Source organism: Barbus barbus (genome assembly GCF_936440315.1).
Source record: "Barbus barbus genome assembly, chromosome: 39".
NCBI lineage: Eukaryota > Metazoa > Chordata > Actinopteri > Cypriniformes > Cyprinidae > Barbus > Barbus barbus.
Genome location: NC_136717.1, coordinates 8,677,124 through 8,692,469, shown reverse-complemented (window position 1 = coordinate 8,692,469; position 15,346 = coordinate 8,677,124). Strand labels below are relative to the sequence as shown.

Sequence of the window (15,346 nt, the reverse complement as noted above, 5' to 3'; positions counted from 1 at the left end):
CACTTGTATAAAGACACATATACCCAAGTGCTTGTTGGAGTGAGGATTCAGTTTGAGAAACTTCTGAAACTGCACTTTAAGTGAAAGCTTTTATTTTAAATACTGTATATAATTATTTATTAAGTTATTCATTATATTGTTTTCTAACTGACTTTAGGCACTGCTGTCAGACACTGCAGCGATGAGAAAGGCTGGCTGCCACCTGAACTTTTCAACTGTACCACCATTACATTCTCCCACCTCAAGAAACTGGTAGATCTAGATGTTTAAATCATGAAAAGTTCAGATTGTTGTGGTCATCACAAAAACATCTCAAGTAACCTATCTTTACCCACTCTCCTTGTTCATATCCCACCTCTTTTCGACCAGAATGAGGAGTTGCATCGTAATGAATCCACAATGGATGGGCAGAAATCAAAGGACATCGCTCAAATGTTACAGAATGCCACTGACCAGACTAAGTCCTTTTATGGAAATGATGTTAAGACAACCTACCAGCTCATTTCCTGGATCCTGCACTATGAGAGCCAGCAGCAGGGCTTTAACCTGGCTGCCATGCGTGATGCCAAATTCAATGAGGTTGGTTTTACTCCTCCATCTCTACTGTCACTATAATCTGCTTCAGTTCATACAGTGGGGTTAGATATCTGAACAAACCACTAAACAAGCTATCAAGCTGTACTCTGTCACACCATTTTTGCTTCACGAATTATACCTGAAATTATCCGACTTGTTGAGGAGACAATTTTTCTAACACCGTGCCAACACCGGACATATGCAGCATGTCGTGACACGATTAAATAAGGTCCCATTATAATTAAAAGAGCTGTCTATACTGGCAGTGCCCATTGTAGACATCACAATATCCAAAATATTACAAAGACTTGGGGTTGGGCTCTTTTGATTTGTAAGTGGTGCTTGCCAGAATGTTATGGGCAATTTTCTATTGGTCTCTTCTGTACTTGAGCTCTGGCAGCCCAAAATTGTGATCTTTTAGTCTTGAGGTTTAGTGGATTAGTGTAAATAACACAGACTGATGTCATGAGAATGAAAACGCCCACATTTAAAGCACATCTGGCAACATGAACGTACTTATCATGATACATGGTTTTAAGATAAGGATGCATTTTAAAACCGCATTCATTATGTCTTCTCTTGGCCCAGATTCAGACTTCTAATGTCTCTCAAAAGTTCAGAATTTTACCCTGAAATACTAAATGTGTTTGAATTTTGCAGAACATAGTTAAAGCTGGCAGCGCAATCTTGGATGCCAGTAATAAAGAGCACTGGGATCAGATACAAAGAACAGAAGGAGGTACTGCACATCTGTTGAAAAACTTTGAGGAGTACGCCAACACTGTGGCCCAGAACATGAGGAAGACCTACCTAAAACCCTTCATCATTGTAACCGAGAATATGGGTGAGTAACTTCTAAAATCACTAATGTAGCTACTAATGTAGATTCAACCAATTATTGATTTCATTGTTTTGACCACTGCACAGTTCTTATTAACCTTAATCTTTCTTTGACTTCTCAGTTTTTGCAGTGGATTATCTGGACGCCATTTATCCAGATGAGGCAAAAATCCCTCGTTTTCAAATGACTGACCAGGAGTGTCCCAAAGACCTTACGTCATCTGTTATTTTCCCAGAATTCAGTTTCAAGTCTTCAGAGCATAAAGGTAAAAACATACATTAAAATAGATATATATGAATAATTCTATTGAGCCCCTGAGGGGACATGTTGATTGGGAAAATAACATATTTCAGTGCTTTTGCATTTGCTTGCAAAGCTTTTGCATTCTCTCGCAAATGAATTGCGTTCTCCTGAGAAATTTGAACAACTTTTAACAAATTCTGCCACCTAAAATTATATCCTTCACAAAATTGTGTAAGCAAATGGAAAGATTCTCAGGGAATGCAAAAGTATAACAAAACATTGCACAGTGACTAACTGGGAAAAATCCCTAACAAAAATTCATGACATAAAGGTTGACTTAAATGGGGGTTTTTTTTCAGTAGTTTGTAATAATATTTAGTCACCATATGGAATATTGGAATGTTAATAAATACTGCATTTTTCACTTAACTCTCTATCTGGTAGTTTCTCCTACAGATGATCCAGAATCTCAGAGCAGCTCTGATGAAGAGCACAATCCGGCTACAAACAAGAGGAAAAGGCATGCAGAGAGCCTGCTACCATTTCCTGTGGCTGCAGTCATCATCTATAAATCTCTGGGCCAGCTTCTACCAGAGCACTATGACCCCGACCGCCGCAGTCTCAGGTACAGAATGTCACTTTTTAGTACTTGTCCAACTATAAAGCACATATCCAAATATTTAGTCTTGATGCAATTCCACAGTCAAACACAGAACACTGTTGCCATGCTAAGAAGATCCATTTAGCATGTCATTGCTGCCGGTTTTTTCCACAGGCTGCCGAACCGTCCTGTCATTAACACTCCCATCGTGAGCACGACTGTGTACAGTGAAGGCGAGCCATTAAGCATTCCTCTGGAGCGACCAATCACACTGGACTACAACCTTCTGGAGACAGAGGAGAGAACTAAACCAGTGTGTGTATTCTGGAACCACTCTATCGCGTGAGTCACAAGCCCTTCATACAGATTCATAGGCTCACATTTTTAATTATAATCTTTCTAATCTCCTGAATCACTTTAATTCAGTAAGTAGTTGGAATGTAGATGATTAATGCCGGTCTGATATGTCTTGGTATGTCAGTGTTGGTGGCACAGGCGCATGGTCGTCTAAAGGATGTGACCTCATCTCCAGAAACCACACCCACATCAGCTGCCAGTGCAATCACATGACCAGCTTTGCCGTGCTTATGGATATCTCCAAGAGAGAGGTACTGTGGCTAAAATAACAACATCATACCCAGTCGCTTATAGGGTGGTTCAACCAAAAACGAAAAGTCTGTCATTATTTACTCACATTCATAATTTCAATATTTTCTCAGAGGATTTTCTTCATCCATTGCAATTCTACACAATTAACAAGCCTCACTGATTCTCATGCATCAAGCAATGAGCATGTTTGAGCTTCCATTGACCATATTTGATGTGCTGTATATATGTGCATTGATCAATGCTTAAATGTAAATAAAAGCCTAAATTAAATCTGTACATATAAAGTGATCATCTCCAATGCAAGACTTTGTTTAAACTGCTTGATTCATATGGATTACTTTTATGATCTCTTTAGGAACTTTTTTTAAATGATGGAAATTTTCACTTTTCCCAAAATATATTTGTATTTTCATTTTCGAAGTGATTCCAATCATATTTCAAGCAATTAAAAACTTTTATTGTGGATAATCGTTTGGCATCACTAATATATATATATATATATATATATATATATATGTATGTATTTAATTTTTCTGCCATTTTTGTATTCTGTCAGCACGGTGATGTTCTTCCCCTGAAGATTGTCACCTACACCACAGTCTCCGCCTCTCTTCTGGCACTCCTCATCACCTTCATCCTGCTGGCCATCCTGCACAAACTACGCTCCAATCTCCACAGCATCCACAAGAACCTGGTGGCCGCCTTGTTCTTCTCTGAGCTGGTCTTCCTCATCGGAATCAACCAGACTGACAACCCGGTGAGGAACTCATCTTTAGAATATTACTGTGAAACCGGCATGGGTTTAAAACTGGAAACAGCTAAATAATGTAAAATAAAAGTGAGAAGGAACTCAAAAGACCTCGCATGAAATTGCAAGACTGGCTTTATGGGTTTGATCTTTCATCAAGTTAAATCACAAGTGAGCGTTTTGATCTCATATGTGGTTTTGTGTCTTCTCATCGAGGGAGTCTCATGTTGTAGTTTTCCCTCTCAGTGATATCCAGAATTTTAGATTCACATTCTCAAATTCCACTAATTACATTCTTAAGTCTGTAATTAACAACTGCATATACTTGTGGATTGAGGTTACTTTGACAAATGGCTGCAATTACTGTGAGGTGGCTTTTATTTTGGGTATTTGTCATCCATTACTGAGTAAAGAAAAGCTTTAATGGTTTAAATCCATTTATATGTGGTTTGACACCATCTTCCTGTCTCCATTGTGACACTGTCTGGGCGGCATTCACTGGAATACATCAGATTACAGCTACAGATGCTTTACTTTTAAGTTTTATTTGTGAAAACAATGTATTTTATGTTTTATGATTTTTTTTTTCTCATTTGATGTTCAAATTTCCCAGCTGGTTTTCTCATGGAGGTATGCTGTGACTGGTGTCTGCTAGTGCTAGGGGTCGGTTTAGAGTTATACTGACACATTTTCACATTATTTAAATAAATGTGAGGTCTGGCTACATGTTGGACACACTGTTTAGGTCTAGCTCCGTGAAGATGGCATGTAGCTGTATCTTCTGATCTTTCAGTACTAAGTGGGTGAATTTCACAAAACATGTCAAGAATATGTTCAGGTATATAAAAAAAAAAAGCAGTAGCTATTTACACAAATAGAAAAGGAAGGTAGATTCTATTTACAGGGAGTGTAAGGGAAAGTAAATGCTGTTTACACTTAGTGTAAATAGTGGTAGTTACTGTTTATTTGGAGTAAGTGTAAATAGAAACCAATAGCATCTTGTTTTCTCTAAGTGCAAATACTGATGCATGTAAATAAAGTGTAAATAGAGATAATGCACAATAAAATTAAACGGATAGTTCACCCAAAACAGATGACACAATAACACTAAAAAAAATTTCACAATAAAAATTTTTGTTGTTGTTATTTGAATTTATTAAATTTATATACCATGGTAGTATTTTTTGTGATGCCTTGGCAAATTATTTACATTTACATTTAGTCATTTAGCAGACGCTTTTATCCAAAGCAACTTACAAATGAGGACAATGGAAGCAATCAAAACCAACAAAAGAGCAATTTTTTATTATATAATAAATAAAATGAAAACAGAGAATAGAAAAAGAATAGAGAAGCTAGTGTTAGTTAGTTTGTTTGTTTGTTTATATATATAAATATATATATATATATATATTCTATTTGCTGTTATGTTTTTCTAAACAATTTTTGCTCTTATAATTTTCCAAAATATACTATATTACAGTAATAATAATAACTCAATCTAAAACTAATAAAATAAATATTAAAATAATTAGAATATGTTCTGTAAATGCTCTTAATTGCCATGTCACAAATTGCACTGACCTTTAATCAACCTAAAAATAAGCACAACAATATGCTAACTTTAATAAATATGCTTCATTTTTATGTATTCATTTGTTTATGCGTTTAAATTTAGATTGAAATATAACCCATTTGTTTTTTATGCAATTTGGCAGAATGTTTCTGTTGAATATTAACCGTCTCTCTCTCTCTCTCTCTCTCTAGTTTGTATGTACGGTAATAGCCATCCTCCTGCACTACTTCTACATGTGCACGTTTGCCTGGACGTTTGTGGAGGGTTTGCACATTTACCGTATGCTCACTGAAGTCAGAAACATCAACCACGGTCACATGCGTTTCTACTATGCCATCGGCTGGGGGATACCTGCTATTATTACAGGTCAGACAGACACACACACACACACACAAACACACACACACACACACACACACACCCTCTCTAGTCTATTCACTAATTACTATTTCATGTACACACATTACGCCCAACCCAGTGTCTGTGCAGGTTCAAATTTGTACGCTCAGCGTAAGTCCACTATGTCAACACGAATACACACCTTTAGCTCATGAATTTCCCTAATAGACTATTAGAAATGTTTGTAAACCAGCACACACATGCATTCATGTCGTCGTGCTTGGACTCGCCCCTTCTTTTGGATGGTGTGTGTGTGTGTGTGATCCCTGTGGGAAAGAGACAGGACGCCAATGTCTTCATATTACTAGCTCTCGCTCTCTTGCTCGCTCTTTTTTTCTTTCTTTCACTGTTTTCTCTCCGATGGCTCTGCTCTCCATAATGGGTGTCACTTTCTCCACTGGCACATGCTCAAAGCGGTGAAAAAGCCCCTATCCTAGAGATAATAGCGGCTGACCCGACTCCTCTCTGCTCCTCCCAGCTTAATGAATGGCTGCCTGCTTTCTTTACTCCATTCTGTAATTCATTGCTCATACTATTGGTTAGGGATTTTAACAGACTTCAATGTGTAACTCATCCTGCTCTCTTCTGCTTATAGAGGAGAAGTATGCTGTTACATTTCTAAGCGATCACACTTACCTTATCTGGCAACCACACAGCAATGCTACTTAACACTTAGAACACCTTAACTGCATAGTAAAGCTGTAGCAACCACCCAAAAACCCTAGTCCCAAATGGCACACTTCATGTGCACTTGCGGTCTTGCGGACTTACATTGGCCGCCAAGTGCGTGTGTCTTTTAAGTCCATGAGACCGTAGGGTGTCCCATTTGTCATTTTAGCTTTCAGAAGGGTGCTCGCAAGCGCCCCCTTTGTTTCAGTATGAGTGCCACTTCTGCTGAACCCGCACTGAGGCAAACTCTACAGCAGATTTCTACCCAACAGTCAAAACGCCATTACATCACAAAAGTGTGGACTCAGAGGAAGACTGAGAGGGAATAGGGTGTGATTTGGGACAGGGCCATAGCAGTCATTCAGGACCAAGTGTTACTCATATGTCCTGAAAAATAAAGCCAAAACATTTCAATCGCCCCCTGGTGGCTGGCTGGCTGGGTTATAAGCTCTGTGTTCTCCATGTGGAACGTGAGCCAAACTAAAAAATCAAATTACACGTCAAAACTACCCATCATTGTAGGTAGTTCTTATCACGCTGATGTATGTTCCAGTGTTTGTTTTTCTAAAAAGTTTGCTTTTAGTTATTTGATGCTATAAAAACTGTATTTGGCGTTATGATTAAGTGCTTGTGATTGGGTTTGTGGGAGTTTGGGCAGGGTTGTGTTACCTTGCTCCACCTCACAATCACTACTGCGCAGATTCACACCGTGTCTCCAGGAAGTGACAGTTGTCGTGTCGTGTTGTGTTGCGCCGCAAGTCTGTTTACACTGGACATGACAAAGCGACCCTTAAAACTCATTTGAATGTTGTGTCAGTACGTCATAAATAGAACACGGCATCAATTTACTGTTGGGGATTTGTAGTGCCGCGCCACATCCAGTGTAGACTGCATCACTGATTATAATGGGTTCTACAGTATTTTGTTGCGTTGCATCACGCCACTCACATCTGGTGTAGACATGATGTCAGGCTCCAAATTATGCAACTGGTGCAAGATGACACGAGTTCATCATTCATTGGATGTTCTGGCTTCACTTTTCTATACTAGAAGGAAGACACATCGGCCCATCTTTTTTTATAGCCTATGCTCTAAAGTAACATGCTTAGAAACCAGTCAGAACACCTTAGCAACTCCAAACAACCTCAACAGCATAGCAACACACTAATAGCACTCTGAACACTGTAGCAACCACTAAGAAACACCCCAGAAATTGCGGGCAAGTATTTAACAATGCCCTGGCAACCACCCACAACAGTATGTTTTCTTAATATGATGTGAAAGTTATGTTGATGTTTGTGTCCCATCAGGTTTGGCTGTGGGTTTGGATCCTCAAGGATATGGGAACCCTGACTTCTGCTGGCTGTCCGTCCACGACACCCTCATCTGGAGTTTTGCAGGACCCATCGCTTTAGTGGTGCTGGTAAGCCCATCTACTTATCATTTGTTCGTCATTCTAACCAGTCTCATTCCATTCTCCATACTCAGCTGATCATATGTCATAAACAATCCTTTAACAGGTCAACGTCATTATCTTTGTGCTGGCAGCAAAGGCGTCATGTGGCCGTAGGCAACGTTCTCATGAAAAGTCTGGAGTCATGTAAGACAGTGTTACCCTGTCCCTTGAGAGCATTTTTTGAGGATTGTTTTATGAAATATGGTACTTATTGTGGTTTTCTACATGTGCTCCAGTCCTGCTCTGCGGATGGCCTTTCTGCTCCTGTTGCTCATTAGCGCCACCTGGCTGCTGGGTTTGATGGCTGTTAACAGTAATGTCATGACCTTCCACTACCTGTTTGCTATCTTCAGCTGTCTGCAGGTAACAGTTGTTCTATTCTTGAGCTCAGTTTTTCCAAAACAGACTAATAAGGCAAGCATCGCTCATAGTAAGGCTCGCTATACATGCAAAAGCGCTAAACAACCTCTGTGTGTGTTCTTCTGTACGGAAATCTCGCAGACTGCAGTGCAGATGCAGGATGTGTTTAATACATCAACAAGTGTTGTTATTTTTAACTAAAAGTAAAAGATAAGTTCTGTAATAGAAACTAAGTTGGAATAAATTAAAATATAAATATTAGATGAAAAACGTACAGTTAGAAAATGTAAAAATTAGACATTTTGCCATAGCAACTTGTTGAAATTAAAAATAATAACATTGCAAACACTAAAACTAAATTAAAATAAATGGAAATGTTAAGACAATTATAAAAAAGCACACAGCAAAAATTGAAAACTGAAAATTTCATTTGAAAAATGAAAATTCTGTCATCATTTACTCACCCTCATGTTGTTCCAAACCTGCACGAGTTTCTTTCTTCTGCTGAACACAAAAGAAGATATTTAGAAGAAAGTAGAGAATGAAAATCGGGTTGACGTCAGTATTTGACGCCAATTTGACATTGACTCAACATTGGATTTTGGTTACACAACCTAAAAACTACAAAAATCAGCATCAGCTGACGTCAGTACTGGATATCAAATTAACATTGGCATTAGACATTGAAGTGACATTGAATTTTGATCACCCAACATCGCAACCAACATTTAACCAAATACCAATGTCTTATGACGTCATGTGCCTGCTGGGTAGCCATTGACTTCCATAGTATTTTTCCCCATAATACAGAAGCCAATGGCTACCAGGAACTGTTTACTATCCCTATTACCCTATTAGTTTACTATTGTAAACTATCCCTTTACAAACCATTTTCTGTTTGTTTTTCAGGGCATTTTCATTTTCTTCTTCCACATCGTGTTCAATAAAGAAGTGAGGAAAAATCTGAAGAGCGTTTTCACGGGAAAGAAACCGTTACATGATGAGTCCAGCGCCACACGCACCTCCCTACTGACGGTAAGTCACTATAACACATTTACGTTATTAAATATTTACACATTAATAGTTTTTCACAGGTCTAGAAACAGCAGCTAGGATAAGGTTTAAATGTCAGTTTATCTTGTAGTAACAAATTAATAAGGAAGTCATTTAATTAATTTGCAAGCAATAAGTAATTTCACGTAATTTGGTATCTAAAGGAGCTGTGAAGTGGTCTAGCATTTACAGTACTGTGCTCTTTCCCTGTGCTTAGCGTACACTGAACTGTAATGACACATACATGGAGGATGGCACGCTGTACCGCTCGGCCATCGGCGAGTCGACGGTGTCTCTGGAGAGCACAGTCAGGTCAGCCACGAGTCACAGCAGCTACCGTACTTACACGCACAGGTAACATGCTACTGCTGGGGCATGGCGCTATGCTCTCATTATGTAACAGTTCACTTTATCTCATCCTACTTGATAACACTTTATTAACTTTCCATTTCATTCAAATGACTTTTCTCTTTTCATATGCATGAGCAAAGGTGCATTGCTTCTGCTTTACTTTGCAGTGCTGCGATAATGTACACAAACTCCTGCATGTATTCCCATGAATGTTGTGTATGCATGTTTATTATATACACTGAACGCAACCTTGTGACATCTGTACATGCTCTGGTTATTGATTGAGTTCTCTAGTCATTTTCAAAGCATGTATCATTGTGTGTAAATAATATGAATTTGTTGACAATATTATGGTATGATGTATGCTATCTCTCAACCTTAATAGCATAATAGCAGAATGACCAACTAATTAGCGCTCAGTATGACCGGTGTTCTTATTCTTAACTTAAACTAAGATTAAAACTATTAAAATAGTTTGGCAATTCAAATAAAGTTGAATTAAAATTAAATATAAATACCGGAGCACTAAAACTGAAATAGTAATAAAGCTAAATAGAAATATTAAAACAAACAAAAACTAATTAAATGACAAAAACACAGATTACTAAAACTTAAAGTAAAAAAAAAACAACAATTATGGATAATTCGAAATATTACTAAATGCTATAATAGTGTATAAATAATGCTAAAATAACACAATTTTTAGTTTTTCACTGCAATCTAAAACTCATTGCAACTGGAGGTCATGTGTTTGGCATCTGTCTTGTATGTCTCTCATTCTCCTGCTTTAACTCCTACACAGGGATGATTTAGGTCAGAAGCCCAGCGTTTCATCTGGAAATGCTAAAGCCGGACACACTGACATTGATGGCTCACTCTTCCGTAACGGCACTAAAGCAGATGGTAAAAAAAAAAGTTGAAAAACTTTTCCAAGCCAACACTAATATCTATATTTACTGCCTGTTATCCACATGTAGACAAGCGCAATGTAGTGTGTCATCTATATTTGTGAACTGCCAAACTTGTTTCTTAGCTGGTGCATGTCACCTCAAATAAATAGGTGACATAAATATGTGTGTATTCAGACTCAGATTCGGACAGCGAGCTCTCCGTGGATGAACACAGCAGCTCATACGCCTCCTCTCACTCGTCCGACAGCGAAGATGAAGACATGGACATGAAGCCAAAGTGGAATAATGAGAGACAACCACTGCACAGCACTCCAAAGGGTACAAAAGAAGGTATTTTTCCTTCAGAATTGCATTAAAATATGGAAATCTGAAATTGATGGATGCATTTACAAGTTTGGTGAAGTGTCAAATAAAATTAACCCTTCTTCTGTGTCTCAGTGGACACTGTGTCCAATCATGTGAAGCCTTACTGGCCGACTGAAGTCATGACAGCCAGTGACAGTGAAGATCCCAGAAGGGCAGAGAGACTGAGAGTGGAGACTAAAGTTAACGTGGAGCTCCATCAGGAAAATAAGCTCAATCACACTGGAGAGACCACTCAGGACAAAGACCACCCAACAGCCTCCATCCAAGCCAACAGCAACCACCAGCCTGAACAGAGGAAGGGTGAGAGTTAATTGACATCAAGTCAAATTTAGATTTTATGTTGTTATACATTCTACATATACTAATATTCCCATGTACTTTCTTTTCATAGGTATTCTAAAGAATAAGATCACATATCCTCCTCCACTGACAGACAAAAACATGAAAAACAAACTTAGGGAGAAGTTATCGGACTACAACCCACCCACCATCTCCTCCAGAGCGCCCTCTATAGCCTCTAACGATGGGGGCAATGGTCACAACGTCCTAATCAAGCCCCCTCAACGGCTGGCCGTCCCACCACGAGAGCAGCAGAACGGCATGGCCATGAATCTGAGATCAGGGACCGTTAACGGCGGCAACCAGTCAGACTCTGAGTAAGACATCTTTCTGTAGTCCATCTTGTTTCACTCTAACCTTATTTATTTATTTATTTTTTGTATCTATCACAGAAGAGCATTATTTTAGTAGTAGAATTTAGTAATTGATTATAAAATGCATTAGGATCAAATTTACAGTTGATACTAACGCCAGTGAAATTCCATCATATTTCACTCAGAATTCAATAAAAAATATGGTAGCTTTTTACAAGTGCGTCTCATTTGTTAACTACATTATTTATGCCAGCATTTCTTAATCTTAGTTCATATGAATTTGAACATCTGCTGTTACATTTTTAAGAGCATAAGTTGTATCTGTTAACATTAATCTACTCTGAACTAACATGACAAAACAATGAGCAATTATATTTTTATTAACTAATATTAAAGGAATGGTTCACCCAAAAATGAAAATGTTGTCATCATTTACTCACCCTCATTTTGTCCCTCATTTATATCAAACACAAAAGAAGATATTTTGAAGAATTTTGAAGAACCAAACAGTTGTTGGTCCCCATTGACTTACATATTAGGGAAATAAATACTATGGAAGTCAATGGGGAGTAACACATGTTTGGTTACCAGCATTCTTTAACATATCTTCTTTTATGTTCAACATAAGAAAGAAACTCATACAGGTTTGGAACGACATGAGGGCGAGTAAATGATGAGGAAATTTTCAGCTCTTTAACTATGTTTTTGCGAAATTGCCCACTTCTAATTCAAATTAGTTAATGCATTGATTATTGTTAACATATGAGACCATATTGTAAAATGTTACAAAAAAAAGAAATTACTCTGAATTTAATTGATAATAGCGATACTGAAGAATGACTGATATCATTACCATTTTTTCTCTCTTCAACTTGGTAGTGGTACCAGACATCTCTGCATTATATATTTAAAAATTAGATAAAATTACACCTTTTAAAAATGAACTGCCATTTGTTTTTGCATGTTTTTGAAACCTGAGCCCTCCAATTCTGTTCAGCTCTTTGTGTCTTCTGGAGCATGTGCGTCGAAACAATGAACGTCTTCTTTACACCTGTTGTTCATGTGGCATGCGGCTGCTGTACTTGGCCTGTATTCCTGCCTGAACACCCTTCTAACCCGCATGTATCCTCCTTCCTTTTCTCTCCCTTTCTGCTCACTACAGCGGCAGTAATGAAACATCAATCTGACCCAGCAGGAAACCTGAGGATCTTCTGCCCTCGTGAGGGGAGAGTATCAGCCCATGACAGTGGGAGGAAGGTGGAAAATGACGGTGGATTACCCAAAGACCCTCCCTATAGGTGCACCTTGCTCTCCAGCGTGTCCCTGGGGTCCAGGCTCCATCGGAGAACAGTATTACTGCAGACGTCTGCCCGTTAAACGAATTATAAGGAAAGAAAAGGGAATGTATCTAAATATGCAAGACGGGGTCAGCGAGGATATATAGAAACTGTGCCAAACCACTAGATGTCGGACTACAACCCTCCCAGCATGCCGAGCGGCAAGCTCCGACCGAGTGACAGGTGGACTTGAAGAGACACATAAGACTTTGTGTAATTTTGTACGTTTTTACCACTAGTGCTTCTTAAAGCTGTGCAAGTGTGCACACGAGGCTGGAACTGTGTAGAGACATTTTTCTGATTACGAAAATAAATCACAGAATGCTAAAATTTTCACCAAGTGCCCGGTTCGGCCCGTCCTCATCGAGGAGATCCGTCTCTTAACTAATACCTTTCTCATGTAATTACTGTGTAGATGTATATTTTTTTGTTGTTGTTTTGAAATTCTAATATTTTAAGGCCATTTGTATATTGAAAAGCATTTTTAATAACATTTAATGCAAGATTTTTTTTTATCCAATGTGGTTGAATCGAAAATGTTTTGTACTTGCTTTGCAGAGTTAATAATTTGGGTTTCTATGGTGCTGTAGTCCCGAAACACAAGACTAAAAGTCTATTAAAAACACTGTTCAACTTTGACAATTTTCAGTGGCAATGTTTAATAACGTTTGAACTGTGAAGACATAGCCCTTTGACTCAAGGAAATGAAAAGGAATGTGTTTTATTTTGTAATTAAATGACAGTTCATGGTTCATTTTCCAAAGAAACAGCAGCGAAAAAGACTTGCAGGTGTTTTAAACCATTTTTAATAACAAAAAAACACTGGATTTCTTATGACATAGCTGTATTTATTTTGATGTTTTGAAACACTGGACAAAAATTGAAGCTGTAAAAAATAAAAGCTCTCTGAATTTGTATATTTGTTGTATAATATCTTGTTTTTTTCTCATTCCAAGCACAAAATGTGGGGTGAAGAGTAATAGGATATACTAACACCTTTTTTAAATGAAAAAGTTTAGCTATAAAGTGTAAAAATAAGTATTAAAAAATATATATATTATTTTTAATGTATGCTTTATGTTTTACTTCTGCACTTCTGCATATTTCACAAATTAACCTTCATTGTGGTTAAAGCAGTCAATTTGAGCCCTGATTGTCAATATATTGTTGCTTAATTCTATAATAGTATGTAACCATTGAAGTATCTGTTAGATTGCCAATATACAAATGTGTCTTGATACCACATACCTGTGTCACATAGCTACTCTTTGTGTTAGCATAGCTATAATTTATGTTTTATTTTAAAAAGCATCACAGCTTTTTACGGAATGCTAAAGAGAATCCTTGTGTTGTGCAATGAATTTCGGATAATATCTGCCCAAAAAACATGCACAGATGCACACTTCAAATATTCACTACAAATAAGTATCTTTAGCACATTATTTTCAAATTACCAACTCTAGTTGTGTATACTATTTAGGATGGATACTATGCAAACTTCATCAGTAGGTCAGTTTGAGTGCCTTGTTTGACTCAGGCCTGCTTTCTGCCCTTTACCCTAAATTCCAGTATGAAGCTTTTACTGCCGCAGGTGGCACAGAGCAAGAATTCATCTTCAGCTGAGCTTGATTATCCTGAGTGCTCTTAACTGCTTCGCTTCAAAGGGCACATGAAATATTAACAACTGAGCTGAACTCATGCTCAGAATGAGAAACTAAGGGGTGGAAGTAGAGTGGTAGAATATCTTAATTGGACACATGCAAACTAGACAAATACAAAGAGAGATTACTTTTTAAGTCCTTGAAAGAAAGAAAGAAAGAAAGAAAGAAAGAAAGAAAGAAAGAAAGAAAGAAAGAATATTAGTAATGTAGGGTTGAGTTTCATTGGTGAGATACTCTTTACACTCCCTCCTAAAACGGCTCATTTAAACGCCCCCGCGTCTACATCACTGTGTGGGAAGATTTGCAAAACACCGCCCAAATATTTACGCAAAGAAAGAGGGCGTAATTTTTATTCTCGCTGTAGTATTGTTGCTGCCGCCGGCGCCATGTCCTGGAGACGCTGTTTCATTGTGAAAGCGAAAATCCTTTATTGGGCTTCCAAAAGAGGACACAACTAGAAATCAGTGGTTAAGTTGTATTTACAACACTGTTCCAGAACAGTTCAACCCAAATATTAGAGTGTGTGCAGCGCATTTTACGGAGTAGCCTGCCAGGTGTGCACAAAGGCTGTTTTTATAAACTTCTGACTATAATTCAATAACTGTTGTTTGTCGTTTCTACAATCACAAATGCAGACATGGTAATGTTTACGCGGCGCGATGCAATGCAATACCTAAAATGACAGTATAAGTCATTATAATCAGTAATCATGTCCCTACTGGATGCAACAAATGCCTCATTTATAATTGGTTTTATTGTTTTTGTGTCGTCACGCCGGTATCACAATACGGTAAGGGGTGTAACATTTCCGTTACACGCTTGAGGTATTCGGCCAGTCACATCGCACTGGATAGCTGGCCAATCAGAGCACACCTCGCTTCTCAGAACGAAAAGCTTTGTAAAAATCGATGCGTTTCAGAAAGGTGGAGCATAGAG

The 15,346-nt window shown here is 38.1% G+C and overlaps 1 protein-coding gene across 1 annotated transcript in view; it reads left to right on the top strand.

The window, feature by feature from the left end:
- The window catches only part of LOC306858230 (cadherin EGF LAG seven-pass G-type receptor 1-like), a gene marked incomplete at its 5' end in the record, with an annotated part of 93,321 nt that extends 79,514 nt beyond the window's left edge, over window positions 1-13,807 (top strand). The window contains 19 exons of the mRNA XM_079398659.1: window positions 158-252; window positions 370-579; window positions 1,237-1,420; window positions 1,539-1,682; window positions 2,105-2,285; window positions 2,436-2,603; window positions 2,743-2,869; window positions 3,427-3,627; window positions 5,386-5,560; window positions 7,573-7,685; window positions 7,783-7,862; window positions 7,955-8,081; window positions 8,988-9,113; window positions 9,349-9,485; window positions 10,285-10,385; window positions 10,568-10,723; window positions 10,832-11,059; window positions 11,151-11,415; window positions 12,575-13,807. Coding sequence (XP_079254785.1) covers window positions 158-252; window positions 370-579; window positions 1,237-1,420; window positions 1,539-1,682; window positions 2,105-2,285; window positions 2,436-2,603; window positions 2,743-2,869; window positions 3,427-3,627; window positions 5,386-5,560; window positions 7,573-7,685; window positions 7,783-7,862; window positions 7,955-8,081; window positions 8,988-9,113; window positions 9,349-9,485; window positions 10,285-10,385; window positions 10,568-10,723; window positions 10,832-11,059; window positions 11,151-11,415; window positions 12,575-12,599 — 2,843 coding nt within the window. The 3' untranslated portion in view covers window positions 12,600-13,807. The remainder of the gene's footprint in view (window positions 1-157; window positions 253-369; window positions 580-1,236; window positions 1,421-1,538; window positions 1,683-2,104; window positions 2,286-2,435; window positions 2,604-2,742; window positions 2,870-3,426; window positions 3,628-5,385; window positions 5,561-7,572; window positions 7,686-7,782; window positions 7,863-7,954; window positions 8,082-8,987; window positions 9,114-9,348; window positions 9,486-10,284; window positions 10,386-10,567; window positions 10,724-10,831; window positions 11,060-11,150; window positions 11,416-12,574) is intronic.
- Window positions 13,808-15,346: the final 1,539 nt, after the last annotated feature.